The sequence below is a fragment of the Myotis lucifugus genome, unplaced genomic scaffold (assembly GCF_000147115.1).
Source record: "Myotis lucifugus unplaced genomic scaffold, Myoluc2.0 scaffold_302, whole genome shotgun sequence".
NCBI lineage: Eukaryota > Metazoa > Chordata > Mammalia > Chiroptera > Vespertilionidae > Myotis > Myotis lucifugus.
This window is the reverse complement of record NW_005871350.1, coordinates 1042026-1059277: the sequence shown is the minus strand read 5'-3', so window position 1 is coordinate 1059277 and position 17252 is coordinate 1042026. Positions and strand designations below refer to the sequence as shown.

The window sequence follows — 17252 nt, the reverse complement described above, 5'->3', positions numbered from 1 at the left end:
ATCAGATTGCTGGGATTCTCCTCCAGAAATTCTAATTCTGTTGATCTGGGGATAAGGCTTAGGAGAGTGAATTTTTAAAAAATATATTTTATTGATTTTTTACAGAGAGGAAGGGAGAGGGATAGAGAGTTAGAAACATGGATGAGAGAGAAACCGATCAGCTGCCTCCTGCACACCCCCCCCACCGGGGATGTGCCTACAACCAAGGTACATGCCCTTGACTGTAATCGAACCTGGGACCTTTCATTCCGCAGGCCGACGCTCCATCCACTGAGCCAAACCGGTTAGGGCAAGGCTTGCCTCTTTCTAGCAGCAAAGCCAATTGGGGTCCTCTTCAAATGTAGCTTTTCAGGCTGCACCCCAGACCAACTGAGGCAGAATGTGTATTCTTTCCTGTATTTCATTGTTTTCTTTATTCACTGTTTTTTTATTTTTGAAATATACTATTTATTTATTTTAACTTTTTTTTTGGAATTAATTTCAAACTTGGGGAGATTATAAGAATAGGACAGAGATTTCCAAATGCCCTTCACTTTAATTTCTGTATATTCATTTTCTCCCCTTCCCTGTCTGTTTCACCTCTTGCCTCTGCATACATTTTTTCCTGAATTTTTATAGACTTTGTGTCTCTCTATTCATATGGGAGCATATTTTCTAAAAGCTAGGATGGTTGCTTACCTAAGAATACAGCAGGTTCTCGAATAAAGTTATATCATTCAGTACCTTTTTTTTTTCTTTTTTTAAAAAATATATTTTTATTGATTTCAGAGTTAGGGGGAGAGAGAGAAAGAGAGAGAGAAAGGTCAGTGATGAGAGAGAATCATTGATCGGCTGCCTCCTGCATGCCCCACAGTGGGGATCGAGCCCACAACCCCGGGCATGTGCCCTGACTGGGAATCAAACCTTAACCTCCTGGGTCATATAGGTTAATGCTCAACCACTGAGCCACATCAGCCATTATAATGTTGATGTGGAGGGAGAATCGATTTCCATATGAAGTTGACCCGTTCTCCCCACATCTGCATGGTTTTTCTCTGGGGACTCCATTTTCCTTCCTTGTCCCAAAGATGTGCATGAGGGCAATTGGTGTGTCTACCTCATTGTAGTTTGAGTGTGGGTGGTGTAAGTACCCTGTGATGGAAGAACTAGAAGGCCATCCTGTCCAGTGTCAGTGGGTCCTGCCAGGGCCAACCTGCCTGAGAGACTCCACTCTGGCCACCGTGACCCTGAGTCAGCATGTGGGAAAGTCATGTTCTTAATTATTCTTATTAATCTTTCTTAAATATCTGTATAGCTCACATTTATTTCAGTGTTTGATATGAGAAGTATTTTGGGTCTTCATTTAGAAATTTGGTGATTTTTTTGTGACCAGAAATATGCCATAGGAACTTGGTCTAGTTTATGCCAATGCCCCTGATCAAATTGGTTTCCTTATACATCGTTTTGCTTAAAGTCACAGTTTCCAAGAACCTATCGTCAATGTTAAGTAGGGACTTACTAGTGTGTGTGTCACATTCTGGAAATTTAATATTTAAATAACATACACCAGGGTTGTGCTTCTCATTTCTTTATCCTGGCTCCAGTGTTTCCTCCTTGGGGTGTCCATGTTTGTCATGGCATCATAATTCTGAAGAGTGAAGACTAGACCTTAGTAAGATTTAATTCCTATTGAGGTTCAAGTCACATGTTTTGGTGGGAATGCTGGGCTGAGTCATGTCCTTCCAGGGGTGGCATCGAAGTAGTGTGCCACATAGGGCTCCTGACAGCGCTGAGCACCAGGGCAGGGTTCCTAGGTAATTTTTAATATGACATTTATAAAATTTGAGTATAATCTATAGATTTTTTTTCTGTCTCTCTATAGCTTTATTATTCTTTTTGTTTTTAAAAAATTCTTTATTGTTGAAAGTATTACTTGTGTCCCTTTTCCTTCCCCCTCATTGGCCACTTCTAACCCACCCCTGCCCCCATCCCAGGCCTTCCCCACCCTATTGTCTGTATCCATGAGTTACGCATATATGCATACAGGTTCTTTGGTTGATCTCTTCCCCTCCACCTACCCTCTCGCAACATCCCTCTGAGATTCCTCATTCTGTTCCATGATTCTACTTATCTGGATCTATTTTGTTTGTCAGTTTATTTTGTTCATTAGATTCCACATATGAGTGAGATCATGTGATACTTACCTTTCTCTGACTGGCTTATTTCACTTAGCATAATACTCTCCAGGCCCTCCATGCTGTCTCAAAGGGTAAGAGATCCTTCTTTTTTTTTTAAATTTAATTTAATTTTTTAAAATATATATTTTATTGTTGATAGTATTACAAATATCTTCCATTCCCTCCACCTTCTCCCCCCTCCTCCCAGGCCCTACCCACCCTTCCAGGTCTTCACCACCCTATGGCCCATGTCCATGGGCTATGCATAAAAGTATATAAGTTCTTTGGTTTTCCTTTTCTTGCCCACCCTCCACCCCCTGCAGAGATTGTTCTTTTTTACTGCTGCATAGTATTCCATGGTATAAATGTACCACAGCTTTTTTATCCACTCATCTACTAGTGGGCACTTGGGCTGTTTCCAGATCTTAGCTATTGTAAATTGTGTTGCTATGAACATAGGGGTGCATACATTCTTTCTGATAGGTATTTTGGGTTCCTTAGGATATATTCCTAGAAGTGGGATCCCGGGATCAAAAGGCAGTTGCATATTTAATTTTTTGAGGAAACTCCATACTGTTTTCCATAATGTCTGCACCAGTCTGCATTCCCACCAGCAGTGTACTAGGGTTCCCTTTTCACCACATCCTCACCAGCACTTGTTGTTTGTTGATTTGTTGATTATAGACATTGTCATTTTAATTTGCATCTCTCTAATGATCAGTGACTTTGAGCATTTTTCATATGTCTCTTGGCCTTCTGTATGTCCTCTTTCGAAAAGTGTCTATTTAGGTCAGTGATGGCAAACCTATGACACGTGTGTCAGAGGTGACACGCGTGTCAGAGGTGACATGCGAACTCATTTTTTTGGTTGATTTTTCTTTGTTAAATGGCATTTAAATATATAAAATAAATATCAAAAATATAAGTCTTTGTTTTACTATGGTTGCAAATATAAAAAAAATTCTATATGTGACATGGCACCAGAGTTAAGTTATGGGACTATATCAACATAAGAAGCTTCTGCACAGCAAAAGAACCCATCAACAAAATAAAAAGGGAGCCCAGTATATGGGAGAACATAGCTCAGATCTGGAAACAGCCCAAGTGCCCATTAGTAGATGAGTGGATAAAAAAGCTGTGGTACATTTATACCATGGAATACTATGCAGCAGTAAAAAAGAACATTTTTTCAAAATGCTGGCATGCCGAGCTCAAAAGGTTCGCCATTACTGATTTAGGTCCTTTGCCACATTTTTTGATTGGGTTGTTGTATGAGTTCCTTATATATTTTGGATATTAACCTTTTATCAGATGTATCATTGCCAAATATGTTCTCCCATATACTGGGCTCCCTTTTTGTTTTGTTGATGGGTTCTTTTGCTGTGCAGAAGCTTCTTATGTTGATATAGTCCCATTTGTTTATTTTCTCCTTAGTTACCTTTGCCCTAAGAGATGTATCTGTAACCATATTCCTACAAGGAATGTCTGAGATTTTGCTGCCTTTGGTTTCTTCTAGGATTTTTATGGTTTCACAACTCACATTTAAGTGTTTTATCCATTTTGAGTTTATTATTGTGTATGGTGTAAGTTGCTGGTCTAGTTTCATTTTTTGCATGTATCTGTCCAATTTTCCGAACACATTTATTGAAGAGACTGTCTTGACTTCATGGTATGTTCTTGCCTCCTTTGTCAAATATTAATTGAGCATAATGGCTTGGGTCGATTTCTGGAGTCGCTGTTCTGTTCCATTGATCTATGTGCCTGTTCTTGTGCCAGTACTAGGCTATTATGATTATGCTGACTTTGTAGTATAACTTCATATCTGGTATTGTGATTCTTTCCATTTCGTTCGTGTTTCTCAAGATTGCTGTGGCTATTCGGGGCCTATTTTGGTTCTATATAAATTTTTGGAGTATTTGTTGTAGATCTGTGAAATATGCTGTTGGTATTATAATAGGAATTGCATTGAATCTGTAGATTGCCTTTGGAAGTATGGACATTTTAATGATGTTACTTCTACCAACCCATGAACACGGTATATTCTTCAACTTTTTATATCTTCCTCTATCTATTTTTCCAACGTCCTGTAGTTTTCCGAGTACAAGTCTTTCACCTCCTTGGTTAAGTTTATCCCTAAGAATCTCAATTTTTTTTGCTGCAGTGGTAAATGGGATTGTTTGTTTAGTTTCTCTTTCTAAGAATTCATTTTTGGTGTATTAAAAAAACATCAATTTTTGGGTGTTGATTTTGTATCCTGGTACATTGCCAAATTTATTTATTAAATCTAGAGAGGGGTTTTGTGGAGCCTTTAGGGTTTTCTATGTATAATATCACATCATCTGCAAATAATTCTTCCTTTCCAACTTGGTTGCCTTTTATTTCTTCTTCTTGTCTGATCACTGTGGCTAAGACTTTTAGTACTATGTTGAATAAGAGTGGTGAAAGTGGACATCCCTGTCTTGTTCCTGTTTTTAGGGAATGGTTCTAGGTTTTGCCATTGAGTATGATGTTTACTGTAGGCTTGTCATATTTGTCCTTTATTATGTTGAGATATGCTTCCTCTATTCCCACTTTGCTGAGAGTTTTTATCAAAAGTGGGTGTTGTATTTTTTTGGATGTTTTTTCTGCGTCTATTGATATGATCATGTGATTTTTGTCTTTCAGTTTGTTTATATGATGTATCAGGTTTATTATTTGTGGAAATTGTACCAGCCTTGCATCCCTGGAATAAATCCCATTTGGCTTTGGTGTATGATCTTTTTAATATATTGCTGGATCAGACTTGCTAATATTTTGTTGAGGATATTAGCATCTACGTTCATCAGGGATATTAGCCTGTAATTCTCTTTCTTTGTAGTGTCATTATCTGGTTTTGGAATTAGTATCATGCTGGCCTCATAAAAAGAACTTGGAAGTGTTCCTTCCTCTTGGATTTTTTGGAATAGTTTGGGAGGATAGGTGTTAGTTCTTCTTTGACTGTTTGGTAAAACTTCCCCATGAAGCCATCTGGACCAGGGATTTTCTTTGCTAGGAATTTTTTGATTACTGCTTCTATTTCATCAGTTGTTATTAGCCTATTCAGGTTTTCTAATTCTTCCTGATTCAGTTTCAGGAGATTATATTTTTTCTAGGAATTTGTCTATTTCATCCACATTGTCCAGCTTGTACACGTGTAGTTGTCCATAGTATTTTCTTACAATCCTTTGTATTTCTGTGGTGTCAGTTGTTCACTGTTTTCCTTTCTGATTTTATTTATTTGGGTCCTCTCTCTTTGTTTCTTGATGATCTGGCTGTTTATCAATATTGTTTATCCTTTCAAAGAAACTGCTCTTGCTTCCATTGATTTTTTGTATTGTTTTTTAGTCTCTATGTCATTTATTTCTGCTCTAATCTTTATTATTTCCTTCCTTCTACTTACTCTGGGCTTTACTTGTTGTTCTCTTTCTAATTTTTTAAGTTGTAGGGTTAAATAGTTTATTATTAATTTTTCTTGTTTTTTGAGGTAGGCCTGTAGTTCTATGAACTTCCCTCTCAGGACTGCTTTTGCTGAATCCTAGAGATGTTGTGTTGTTGTGTGTTCATGTTCATTGTTTCCAGGAAGTTTTTTATTTTTTTCCTGATCTCATTGGTATCTGTTTCATCCTATATAATAAAAGCCTAAATGCTAAGTGTCCGGTCGACCAGTGGGCTGTTCAACCAATCAAAGCATAATATGCTAATGATATTCTGCGGCTGCTCAACCACTCGCTATCATGTGCACTGACCACCAGGGTGAGACGCTCGACTGGTAGGTTAGCTTGCTTCCAGGGCCCGGCCCATCAGGACTGAATGAGACAGGCCAGACATGCCCTGGAGCCCTCCCGCTGCCCTCGCCGGCTGGCAAACCTCTCGCGTCCCTCCCCAGCCCCAGTCATGCACCAGTGGAGTCCCTTAGCCTGGTCTGCACTCTCTCGTAATCCAGGACCCCTTGGGGCATGTCAGAGAGCGGGTTTCAGCCTCATGGCGCAGGCCAGGCCAAGGGACCCCATTGGTGCACGAATTCGTGCACCGGGCCTCTAGCCTATATAATAAAAGCCTAAGCGAGTGTTACGGCGGAACAACCAGTCGCTATGATGCGCACTGACCACCAGGGGGTAGACGCTCAACGCAGGAGCTGCCCCCTGGTGGTCAGTGCACTCCCACAGCGGGGGTGCCACTCAGCCAGAAGCTGGGCTTGTGGCTGGCAAGCGCAGCTGCCACAAGGTCAGGAGCCTCTCCCGACGCCGTGGCAGCAGGCACAGCAGGCCAGGATGAGCGCGAGCGGCGCCCGGCCCCGATTCGGGCTCCTCCCTGGCCGCCTGCCAGTTTAGGCAGTTGGACATCTCCCAAGGGGTCCCGGACTGCAAGAGGGCGCAGGATGGGCTGAGGGACTGCCCCCCAACCCCCCAGTGCACGGATTTTGTGCACTAGGCCTCTAGTTGTTTAATATCATGCTATTAAGCCTCCATGTGTTTTAATGTTTTGGGGTGTAATTGATTTCTCATTTCATTCCACTGTGTTCTGAAAAAAATGTTTGGTAAGATTTCAGTCTTCTTGAACTTATAGAGACTTGTTTTGTGTCCTAAAATGTGTTCTATATTTGTGAATGACCCATGTGCACTTGAGAAGAATGTATATTCAGCATCTTTGGGGTGAAATGTTCTATAAATGTCAGTTAAATCCATGTGATCCAGTGTGTCCTTTAGTGTCACTGTTTCCTTGTTAATTTTTTGTCTGAAAGATTTATCCAGTGAAGTCAGTGGTGTGTTAAAATCCCCTACTATGGCTATATTGCTGTCAATCTCTCCTTTAAAGTCCTCTACAAGTTTTTTTTTAATATATTTAAGTGCTCCTATATTGGGTGTATATATGTTTACCAGAGTTATATCCTCTTGCTGGATCAATCCCTTTAGTATTATGTAGTGACTTTTGTTTCTCTTGTGATGGCCTTATTTTGAAGTCTATTTTGTCAGATATTATGGGTATTGCTACCCCAGCTTTTTTTTTTTCATTTCTATTTGTATGGAAAATTTTTTTCCATCCCTTCACTCTCATCCTGCGTGAGACTTGTTCTGAGGTGGGTCTCTTATATAGAGATCATATAGTTGGGTCATGTTTTTTTATCTATTCAGCTACCCTATGTCTTTTGATTGCAGCATTTATTCCATTTACAGTTTAGATTATTATTGTTAGGTACTTATTTATTGCTATTTTAATTCTTTATGCCTACATTTCTCTCTCTATTTCTTGTCATTACAGCAGTCTCTCTAGCATTGCTTGTAGTGCTGTTTTGGTGGTGATAAATTCTTTCAGCCTTTTTTTGTCTGGGAAGCTCTTTATTTCACCATCTATTTTGAATGATAGCCTTGCTGGATATAATAATTTTGGTTTCAGATCCTTGCTCTTCCCCCTTGATATTTAATTGTTTATCTCCACTCACTGAAAAGATTTTCCTTTCCCCTGTTGAATTCCTTGGCACCCTTGTCAAAAATCAGTTGTCCACATATGTCTGAACATTTGGGCGCAACCTCAGTTGAGCTTTGTTTTGATCCTTTATGTCATTATTACTGTAACGTTAGTGATATAGTAAGTTTTGCAATTGGGTACTGTGCGTCCTGCAGTTTTCAAAATTCTTTTGGCTGCTTCTAAGTGCTTTGCACATCTATATAAATTTTAGAATCTTCCTGAAGTTTTTGCTTGGGATTGCACTGAACCTATAGGGTGTTGTGGGCCAAATTGACATCTTGTTAAATCCTTCATTTCTTTTTGTTCAAGTGGGACACATATTTTGTACACATTTTCCTTAAGAATTCCATGGTTTTTGCCCTGGCCTGTTTTTGCTCAGTAGATAGACCGTTGGCCTATGGACTAAAGGGTCCCCAGTTCAGTTCTGGTCAAGAGCACATGCCCAGGTTGCGGGTTCAATCCCCAGTAGGGGGCGTTTAAATAAAAATATATTTAAACAGCAACAAAAAAGAACTCCATGGTTTTTTTTATGCTACTGTAAATGGTCTGTTTTTGTGGGGGTTTTTTATTATAATATATTTTATTGATTTCAGATAAGAAGGGAGAGATAGAAACATCAATGATGAGAGAGAATCATTGATGAGCTGCCTCCTGCATGCCCCATACTGAGGATCAAGCCCACAACCCCAGCATGTGCCCTGACCGGGAATCGAACCATGACTTCCTGGTTCATAAGTTGACACTCAACCACTGAGTAATGCCAGCCAGGCTCACTATACCAATTTGTTAAACATTTTGTTGAAGTTTGTTCTATACCACTAATGTTACTGATTAGTTATACCACTGTTAAGTAATTATAACACATTTAGAATTTTTAATATAAAAGTTCATTTCCACCAAGGAGCCAGAACCATAGACCTTTGACAGCCCCAGTACTGGCTGGTTGCCTCCCCTTGAGGAACCATGTGGCGGTGTGTCACTTCAGTGAAGACGTGTTTCCCCGTGGTCTAGTAACTCTCCTACTTAGAAACACTTACACATGGGTTGGGAGACAGAAAAGAGAGTTCGCTGAACTGTTGCTTGTAATAGCAAAGTATAGCCGGTCCCAACTTAGAATGGCTCAACTTTACTATGGTAGGAGAGTGATAGACATATAATAAAAATGGTGTTTCGGATTTTGAAATTAGGTGTTTTCATGGGCTGGCCAAATGCAGAAGGATGCCCTCTCATGGTGCTGGGAAGGGCAGTGAGCGCAGGCCCTGTCAGCCAAGTGATCACAGTGTGATATTACACGCATTTTCGACTTAGGATATTTTCAATTTACAATGAGATTATCAGGATGCAACTGCATCTTGGCTGAGGAGCATCTGTCCTGGGAAAAACCTAAACATTGATAAAAGAATGGGTGAAATCACTGCACTCTGAAACTCTACACATTAGTTTAAGTCAATGAACTAGACCAGTGGTCGGCAAACTCATTAGTCAACAGAGCCAAATATCAACAGTACAACGATTGAAATTTCTTTTGAGAGCCAAATTTTTTAAACTTAAACTATATAGGTAGGTACATTGTTAATAACTTAATTAGGGTACTCCTAAGCTGGCCTTTGCTAAAAACATCTTCAATCTGATTGAGGTACGTTCTCTGAGGTCGACCCCTTCCAACTCTCCCATCCACACTCGTCTTGTATACTTGTTTCATCTATCTCCTTTCGTTCATCCTCTCTATATGTCCAAACCATCTCAACATACCTTTCTCAATCCTCGACAGTACATCTTCTTTCACTCCACAACGTTCCCTAAAATTAACTTAATAAACTTTACTTAAAGTTTTAAGTCAACTTCGCACTGTACGTGCACACCCGCATGTGATATTTTGTGGAAGAGCCACACTCAAGGGGCCAAAGAGCCGTATGTGGCTCGCGAGCTACGGTTTGCCGACCACTGAACTAGACCAACATGTATGCACATGAATAAGTCTTAAACAGAATGGGAATGTGAGTCAAGTTCAACATTTAAAACCATACAAAACAGTGCTGTGACATCATTTCAAGTTATATTGAGATGCAGTTAGAGTTTAAAAGGCATGCACTAATATTTACACCAAACCCAGATGGTAACCTCCCTCTGGGGAGGTCTGCAGCTGGCACTGGGGGCAGGAAAAGCTCAGAGTTCAACCCAGTGCAGTCTGACCTACACACCACACCTTTCAAGGAAAACCTGAAGCAAAGACTGCAGCCTGTCTACATTGTTTGTATCTTAGAGGTGGGTGCATGGGTATTTTGTTTCAACATTTAATGAAACTTAAATGTTCCATGCTTAGGATAAATCTTCAGACACCAGAAAAAGGCATAAAGAAAAAACCTTGATTCTACCAAACATTATCTTCTACATTCTTTTGCACACACTTTTGCATTCATCCTCATGATTTCTTTAGGAAAATGTCCTGGAAATGGAATTAATGAGTCACAGGGTGTTCTTCTGTTACTTTCTCCCCAGTTGTCCAGAAATTTCTCCAAGGACCCATGGGAATATTACACTTAATCTCATCTTTTTCCTGATGGGCTTGGGCAAAACAAAACAAGTGTTTGTAAGCCCATGACTATTGTCATCCTATATAATAAAAGCGTAATCTAAGTGTCCGACCATTCATCCGACTGTTCTACCAGTTGCTATGACGCGCGCTGACGACCGGGGGGCAGACACTTAAACCGGTAGGTTAGCTTGCTGCTGGGGTCCAGCTGATCGGGACTGGATGAGACAGGCCAGACATACCCTGGAGCCCTCCTGCAGCCCCTCCCCGGCCGGCGGCCCCGATCGCCCCCAATCGCCAGCCAGGCCAAGGGACCCCACTTGTGCACAAATTCGTGCACCAGGCCTCTAGTGTAAACATAAGACTGTTGAATTTCACTTGTATACCTGATGATTGACATTTAAAGACACGTTTAACGAGATTTCTAGGGCCCATTAGAAAGCTTTGACCCAGCAATTTCCAATCTTGACTTCTTGTCATGGTCACCTTTGGAAGTCTTCATAATTCTTTACCTTGATAAAGTAATACTATTCCATAGTTCAAAAGATACTAAATGTTATTATTGAACCCATGTTAAATTTTTCTGATGTTACAGAGCAGTTTCTAGACCATGGCTTTATTGACATTTTGGTTGACAGTTCTTTGTCACGTGGAGCTGACACTGTGGGGTGTTGAGCAGCGTCCCTGGCCTCCATCCCTGTGATGTCTGTAGTACCCATCCCAGTAGTGACAGTGTCTCCAGGCATTGCCACATATCCTCTGGGTGCAGAGTCACAGTGCCATAGAAATTGTGCTGATGTGGAAGAATAACCTTTTTCTTAGAAGATTCATGCAGGCACTTATTGGGGTGACGTATCGTGATGCCTTAAGTGCCCAGTGACCCAGGGGATGAGGGAACATGCCCACCCATCATATATGAGAGACAGGGGAAATGTGACAGATAGGCAAGATGTTAACTTAGTAAATCTAGTTGAAGGGCTCTGGGCCCTTTATGCTCATTGTTCTACTCTCTGCTGTCTCTGGGTTAATGTGAAAACAACTGTGTACGAAGGAGAGGAAGAGTCCAAAGGATATTCGTTGAAAACTGTCCTTTCCCAGCCTGTTCCCCTGACACACACCTGATCCTAGCCCCAGAGCAACCATCCGGGTAACTGGTGATCATCTAGAGCAGCGGTTCTCAACCTGTGGGTCGCGACCCCTTTGGGGGTCGAACGACCCTTTCACAGGGGTCGCCTAAGACCATCGGAAAACACATATATAATTACATATTGTTTTTGTGATTAATCACCATGCTTTAATTATGTTCAATTTGTAACAATGAAATTGGGGGTCACCACAACATGAGGAACTATATTAAAGGGTCTCGGTAGCCGAAACCGGTTTGGCTCAGTGGATAGAGCGTCGGCCTGCGGACTGAAAGGTCCCAGGTTCGATTCCGGTCAAGGGCATGTACCTGGGTTGCGGGCACATCCCCAGTGGGAGGTGTGCAGGAGACAGCTGATCGATGTTTCTCTCTCATCGATGTTTCTAACTCTCTATCTCTCTCCCTTCCTCTCTGTAAAAAATCAATAAAATATATTTTTTAAAAAAAAAAGGGGGGTCTCGGTATTAGGAAGGTTGAGAACCACTGATCTAGAGCCACAATTTTTAGCCTTTCTCATCTCATGGAACACATTTTTTGTCGATCTGACAAAAAAATAGGTATAATTTTGCTTCATTCACACCAGCCAATATCTAGTGAATGTACATGCAGGCAGTTCCTGCAACCATATATACACGTATAGTGTGACATACTTAGTGGAGATATGCTGTGTGTTTGCTCTTCTGGGATTAGACAGTATGAACAGAAATGTCAGCTAGACCAGGAGTTCTCCATGTTCTCCCATGTTCTTTCAAATAATCAAGGTTCCGGATTATTTCAAACAAAGTGAATAATTTTTTAGTGACATTTATTGTTATCAATTTATTGTCATATTAATATTTATAGGAAGTTTGAGACCCAAATAACTTCATGCTTCAATGGGCAAATATCTATTTCCATTTTGTAAAGGACTTCTTTATTTTTATGGCCTTCTCATATAATATGAATATGTCACCATTTTTAAAATTAAAATTAATTTGCCCTAGCTGGTTTGGCTCAATGGTTAGAGCATTGGCCTGTGGACAGAAGGGTCCCAGATTCGGTTCTGGTCAAGGGCAAATGCCCAGGTTGTGGGCTCGATCCCCAGTAGGTGGCATGCAGGAGGTAGCTGATCGATGATTCTCATCATTGATGTTTCTACCTCTCTCTCCCTCTTCCTTCTTCTCTGAAATAAATAAAAATATATTTTAAGCTCTCCGCCCTGGGTTGCCACAGTCTCTGCTGCTTTTGGGCTCAGTAGCCTGAAGAAAAAAAGAAAAAATTAAAAAAACAAAACCAAAAAACCTCGAAAACGCTTTAAAATCTGGACAAGGAAAAAAAGAGAGAAAGAAAAAGTGAATCCTCTTCGAACCTACAGGGAAGTCACTTTTGCACGCTTCTGGCCTGCCTGCCGCCTCCACTGCACCTGGGCGTCGGTGGTGAGCCGCGTGTGTCCACGCCCCAGCCTCGTGGTAGCCCCACACTGTCCTCCCTGAGCACCACGTGTCTGCGCTGCCCATGGCAGCCCGCGTGAAGGCAGCTGCGCGCTCAGCCCCCCAGGCTTGCAAACTGACAAATATTTTGCATCCCTCTTCTGCAGCTGTAATCTTATAGTGTCAGCAGCCCAGGGCCTATATTTAAAGAGAAACACGTATCCCAGAGGCTGCGTGGGCACCATTTGGCTGGCCCTTTAAGAATTTTTGTAATTTGGAGGAAAGTCCCCATTTTAATACATTTATTTTGGAAATTTGGAGCTGAAAATTACAAGCTCCCAGGGAGAGCCATATTTTTGAGAGCCTTTTGTCTGCGGTCCTGTAGTCTCGAGTGAGCCACCCCAAACTTCTGGGTCCCTCCTGCTCTGCCACCTGTGAGCCGGTTGCGCGCTGCTTGGGGAAGAACCCCTTTTATTCTTTGTGGGCCCTGTAAGAAGTCCTGGCAGGGCTTGGGGTCCTGGGGGCTGGGGAGATGAATGCTGCCACCAGCAGCTACCCCATGGCCTCCCTGTATGTGGGTAACTTGCACAGGGATGTCACTGAGGCCATGCTGTATGAAAAGTTCAGCCCACGTGATCTCACTCATTTATGGATAATAAAGAACATTACAAACTGTTGAACAAAAATAGACAGGCAAAGAAGCATCGAACAGACTGTCAAGCTACAGCGGGAAGGTAGGGGAGGGCTGGGGGGTGGGGGTAAGAGATCAACCAAAGGACTTGTATGCATGCATATAAGCACAACCAACAGACGCAAGACACTTAGGGGCGAGGGGACGAGGACAAGTGCCAGGGGGTAGGGGAGGCCGGGGGGAGGTCAATGGGGGGGGCGGGGAGTTCAGCCCTGTGGGGCCTGTGCTTCCACCCGGGTCTGCCGCAGTGGGATCACCTGCTGCTCGCTGAGTTATGCCTTCGCCAACTTCCAGCAGCTGGCTGGCGCTGAGCGGGCCTTGGATACTGTGAGCTTTGATGTGATTAAGGGAAAGCCAATCCGAATCATGTGATCTCAAAGGGATCTCTCTTTGAGAAAAGCTGGTGTGGGAAACGTCTTCATCAAGAACCTGGAAAAATCTATAGATAACAAGGCACTTTATGATACTTTTTCTGCTTTGGGGAACATTCTGGACCTGCAAGGTGGTGTGTGACAAGAACGGCTCTAAGGGTTATGCTTTCGTTCACTTCGAGACCCAAGAGGCTGCAGACAAGGCCATCGAGAAGAGGAACGGCATGTTCCTCAATGACCACAAAGTGTTTGTGGGCAGATTCAAGTCTCAAAAAGAATGGGAAGCCGAACTTGGGGGCCAAAGCCAAGGAGTTGACTAATATGTATATCAAAAACTTTGGGGAAGAGGTGGATGATTCTGAAAGAGCTGTTCAGCCAGTTTGATAAGACCTTAAGTGTCAAGGTGATGGGAAATCCAAAGACTTTGGCTTTGTGATCAATGATTCTTTTTCATCATTAATGTTTCTCTCCCCTTCCTCTCTGAAGTCAATAAAAATATATTTAAAAAATATACGCACATGGGAGGGTAGGCTCAATCCCCAGTAGGCGCAGGAGGCAGCTGATCAATGATTCTTTTTCATCATTAATGTTTCTCTCCCCTTCCTCTCTGAAGTCAATAAAAATATATTTAAAAAATATACGCACACGAGGATGCCAATATGGCTGTGAAGAGATGAATGGAAAAGAAATCAGTGGGAAAGTCATTTTTGTAGGCTGTGCACAGAAAAAAGTGGAATGGCAGGCCAAGTTAAAACAGAAATTTGAACAGCTGAAGCAAGAGAGAATTAGTCGATATCAGGGGTGAATCTCTACGTTAAGAACTTGGATAACACCATTGCCGATGAGAAGTTATGGAAAGTTTTCTCCTTTCGGATCCATCACCAGCTCTAAGGTAATGCTGGAGGATGGGAGAAGCAAAGGGTTTGGCTTTGTTTGCTTCTCATCTCCTGAAGAGGCCACCAAAGCAGTCACTGTGATGAATGGATGCATCATGGGTTCCAAGCCACTGTATATGCGGAGGGTGGCCGGAATGAGAGCACTCCCTGCCAATGCCATCTTAAATCAGTTCCAACCTGCAGCTGGTGGCTACTTTGTGCCAGCAGTTCCACAGGCTCAGAGAAGGCCTCCATATTACATACCTAACCAGTTAGCACAGATGTGACCTAATCCATGCTGGCAGCAAGGCTTCCAAGGAATGCCAAGTGCTGTACACCAGTCTGAGCCTCATCCAACTCTTCGCCATCTGGCTCCAACTGGTAATGATCCGGCCTCTCGTGGCCTCCCTACTACTGCTCAGAGAGTCGGGTCTGAGTGCCCAGACCGTTTGGCTATGGACTTTGGTGGGGCTGGTGCCACCCAGCAAGGGCTGACTGACAGCTGCCCGTCTGGAGGTGTTCCCATAGCTGTGCAGAACTTAGCACCTCGCACCGCTGTGGCTGCAGCTGCTCCTCGGGCTGTTGCACCTTACAAGTATGCCTCCAATGTCTGCAGCCCTCACCCTGCCATACCACCTCTGCAGGCACCCCAGCCTGCGGTCCATGTGCAGGGGCAGGAGCCCCTGACTGCCTCCATGTTGGCCGCAGCACCACCCCCCCACCCCCCCAGAAACAGAAGCAGATGCTGGGCGAACGTTTGTTCATTCTCATCCAAACCATGCATTCGAACCTGGCTGGAAAGATTACGGGAATGATCGACAATTCTGAGCTGCTGCACATCCTGGAGTCCCCCAAGTCTCTCTGCTCTGAGGTGGATGAAGCTGAGGCGGTTCTACAGGCTCATCATGCCAAGAAAGAAGCTGCCCAGGTGGGCACTGTTGCTGCTGCTACCTCTTAGGCAAGGAAAAAACGGTTCAGAAGCCAAATAACCCGTCATGAAATTCAGCTCAAGGTTTGAAGACTTCCTAGCTTGCCCTATGGACCTCAACACTAAGAACCACAAATTGCAAATTTAATAGGTCGTTTAGTACCAAAAGGTCAATTATGAAGCACCTAGAATTTTTTAGTTAAAAGAATGTATTCTCTGGGTTCTGCTACAGCTCAGGCAGTGTTAGCTTTTTTTTTTCCCCTGTTGTGAGTTTTGATCCTCCTCTCCCCGCCCCCCCCAGAAATTGGTTTTATTTAATGTATCCAAGTCTTAAGTTTCTCAATAAAGAAAAAACTCTCCATAGAAAGATTTTTTAATTAATTAAATTAATATTAATTTGACATATTACTATGGTCTGTGATTCAAGTTTAAGCGAAGTCTCCCAGCTGCGCCTTACCCCAGGTCCCACTGCTAAGCTGCTGGTGATCCAGACTTCTGGACATTTTGTGCGTTGAGTAGTCTAGATCATGTGACACACAGCTTGGAGGGCTTCCTGGTCATGCAGAGAGGACCCTCGCTCCTAATGGGAGTTTGCTTGAACCTGCCAGACTGTCCTGGAGTTAATCCATGCTCTGGTGATGGGCAGAGAGCCCATCAGTGGGAACATTCTTCTCTGCTATAAACAGCATCTTCAGTCTTTATTATCTATGATCAAAATGTATTGATAATATAGTATTATCTTTGATTATCAATGCTGCTGTGACTAGGCTGATCCAGACCTAACACTGCATATGTGCAAAATAAACTCTAGAAATGGCGTGGCATTTGCTGGGCTGAGCCTGGTGGTGTCTCGGTCTTCATTAGCTGCCTGGTACTGTGTGCCCTGCCCACAACCTTGGCCACTAGAGAGTCACCATGGTTTGCATTCGGCCAAACCAGATAGGAAGGAGGTGGATCCCAGGTGAGGGCTGGAGAGCAGCTTTCTGCTCTCTCCCATGCACACACAGTGGAGGTGTGTGCCCTCAGCCCCAGCTCTTTCCCTTGTTTGCAGCGACCCTTCCCTAGCTTGTCCTTGGACTGAGGCATCCCTGTTGTTCTGTGGTTTCAGAAACGGGTTTCTCCTTTCGAGGACATGATCTTCTGTTTCTCGGAAGAGGACTGGTCCCTTCTAGACCCTGCCCAGACTGGCTTCTACGGGGAATTCATCATTGGAGAGGACTGTGGGGTTTCGCTGCCTCCAAGTAAGACGCCCTTCCAACCCTCTCCTGAGACCAGGGAGCTGGGGGCCCACATCTGAATTTGCCGACCACCCTCCATCCCTGACATGAGGTCACCTGCACACAACGACACTGAGAGCACTTAGTAGAGGCATCCTCACCTGCCACTATCACATGTAAATTAGGCTTACTGGCTGTTTTGCATTTGAAACCAAACATAACAGGTTCCTGTGCACCCACTTTTCTTCTATCATTCTGATCCTATGGCCTCTGAAGTTCTGGCTTTCTATCTCATGGGCCAACAGCTGCCCCAAGCCCATAGCTCCCCCACTACTATGCCCCTCCCCGCCCCCCCCCCTTCCCCCCGCTTGCTCAAGCCTTTCAGTTTCTCTGCAGCCCTGCGTCACCCTGTCACTGCCATGGTGTGGCCTGCATCCCTCCAGT

At 43.1% G+C, this 17252-nt stretch overlaps 1 protein-coding gene and 1 pseudogene across 6 annotated transcripts in view; both read left to right on the top strand.

The window, feature by feature from the left end:
- The window catches only part of ZNF496 (zinc finger protein 496), a 66560-nt gene that overhangs the window by 35152 nt on the left and 14156 nt on the right, over positions 1–17252 (top strand). For all 6 annotated transcript variants that reach the window (XM_014465606.2, XM_023763829.1, XM_014465604.2 and 3 more), the window contains one exon: positions 16700–16832. In XM_014465606.2, the coding sequence (XP_014321092.1) occupies positions 16700–16832 (133 nt within the window). The remainder of the gene's footprint in view (positions 1–16699; positions 16833–17252) is intronic.
- Positions 12992–15507, top strand: LOC102422816 (annotated as a pseudogene).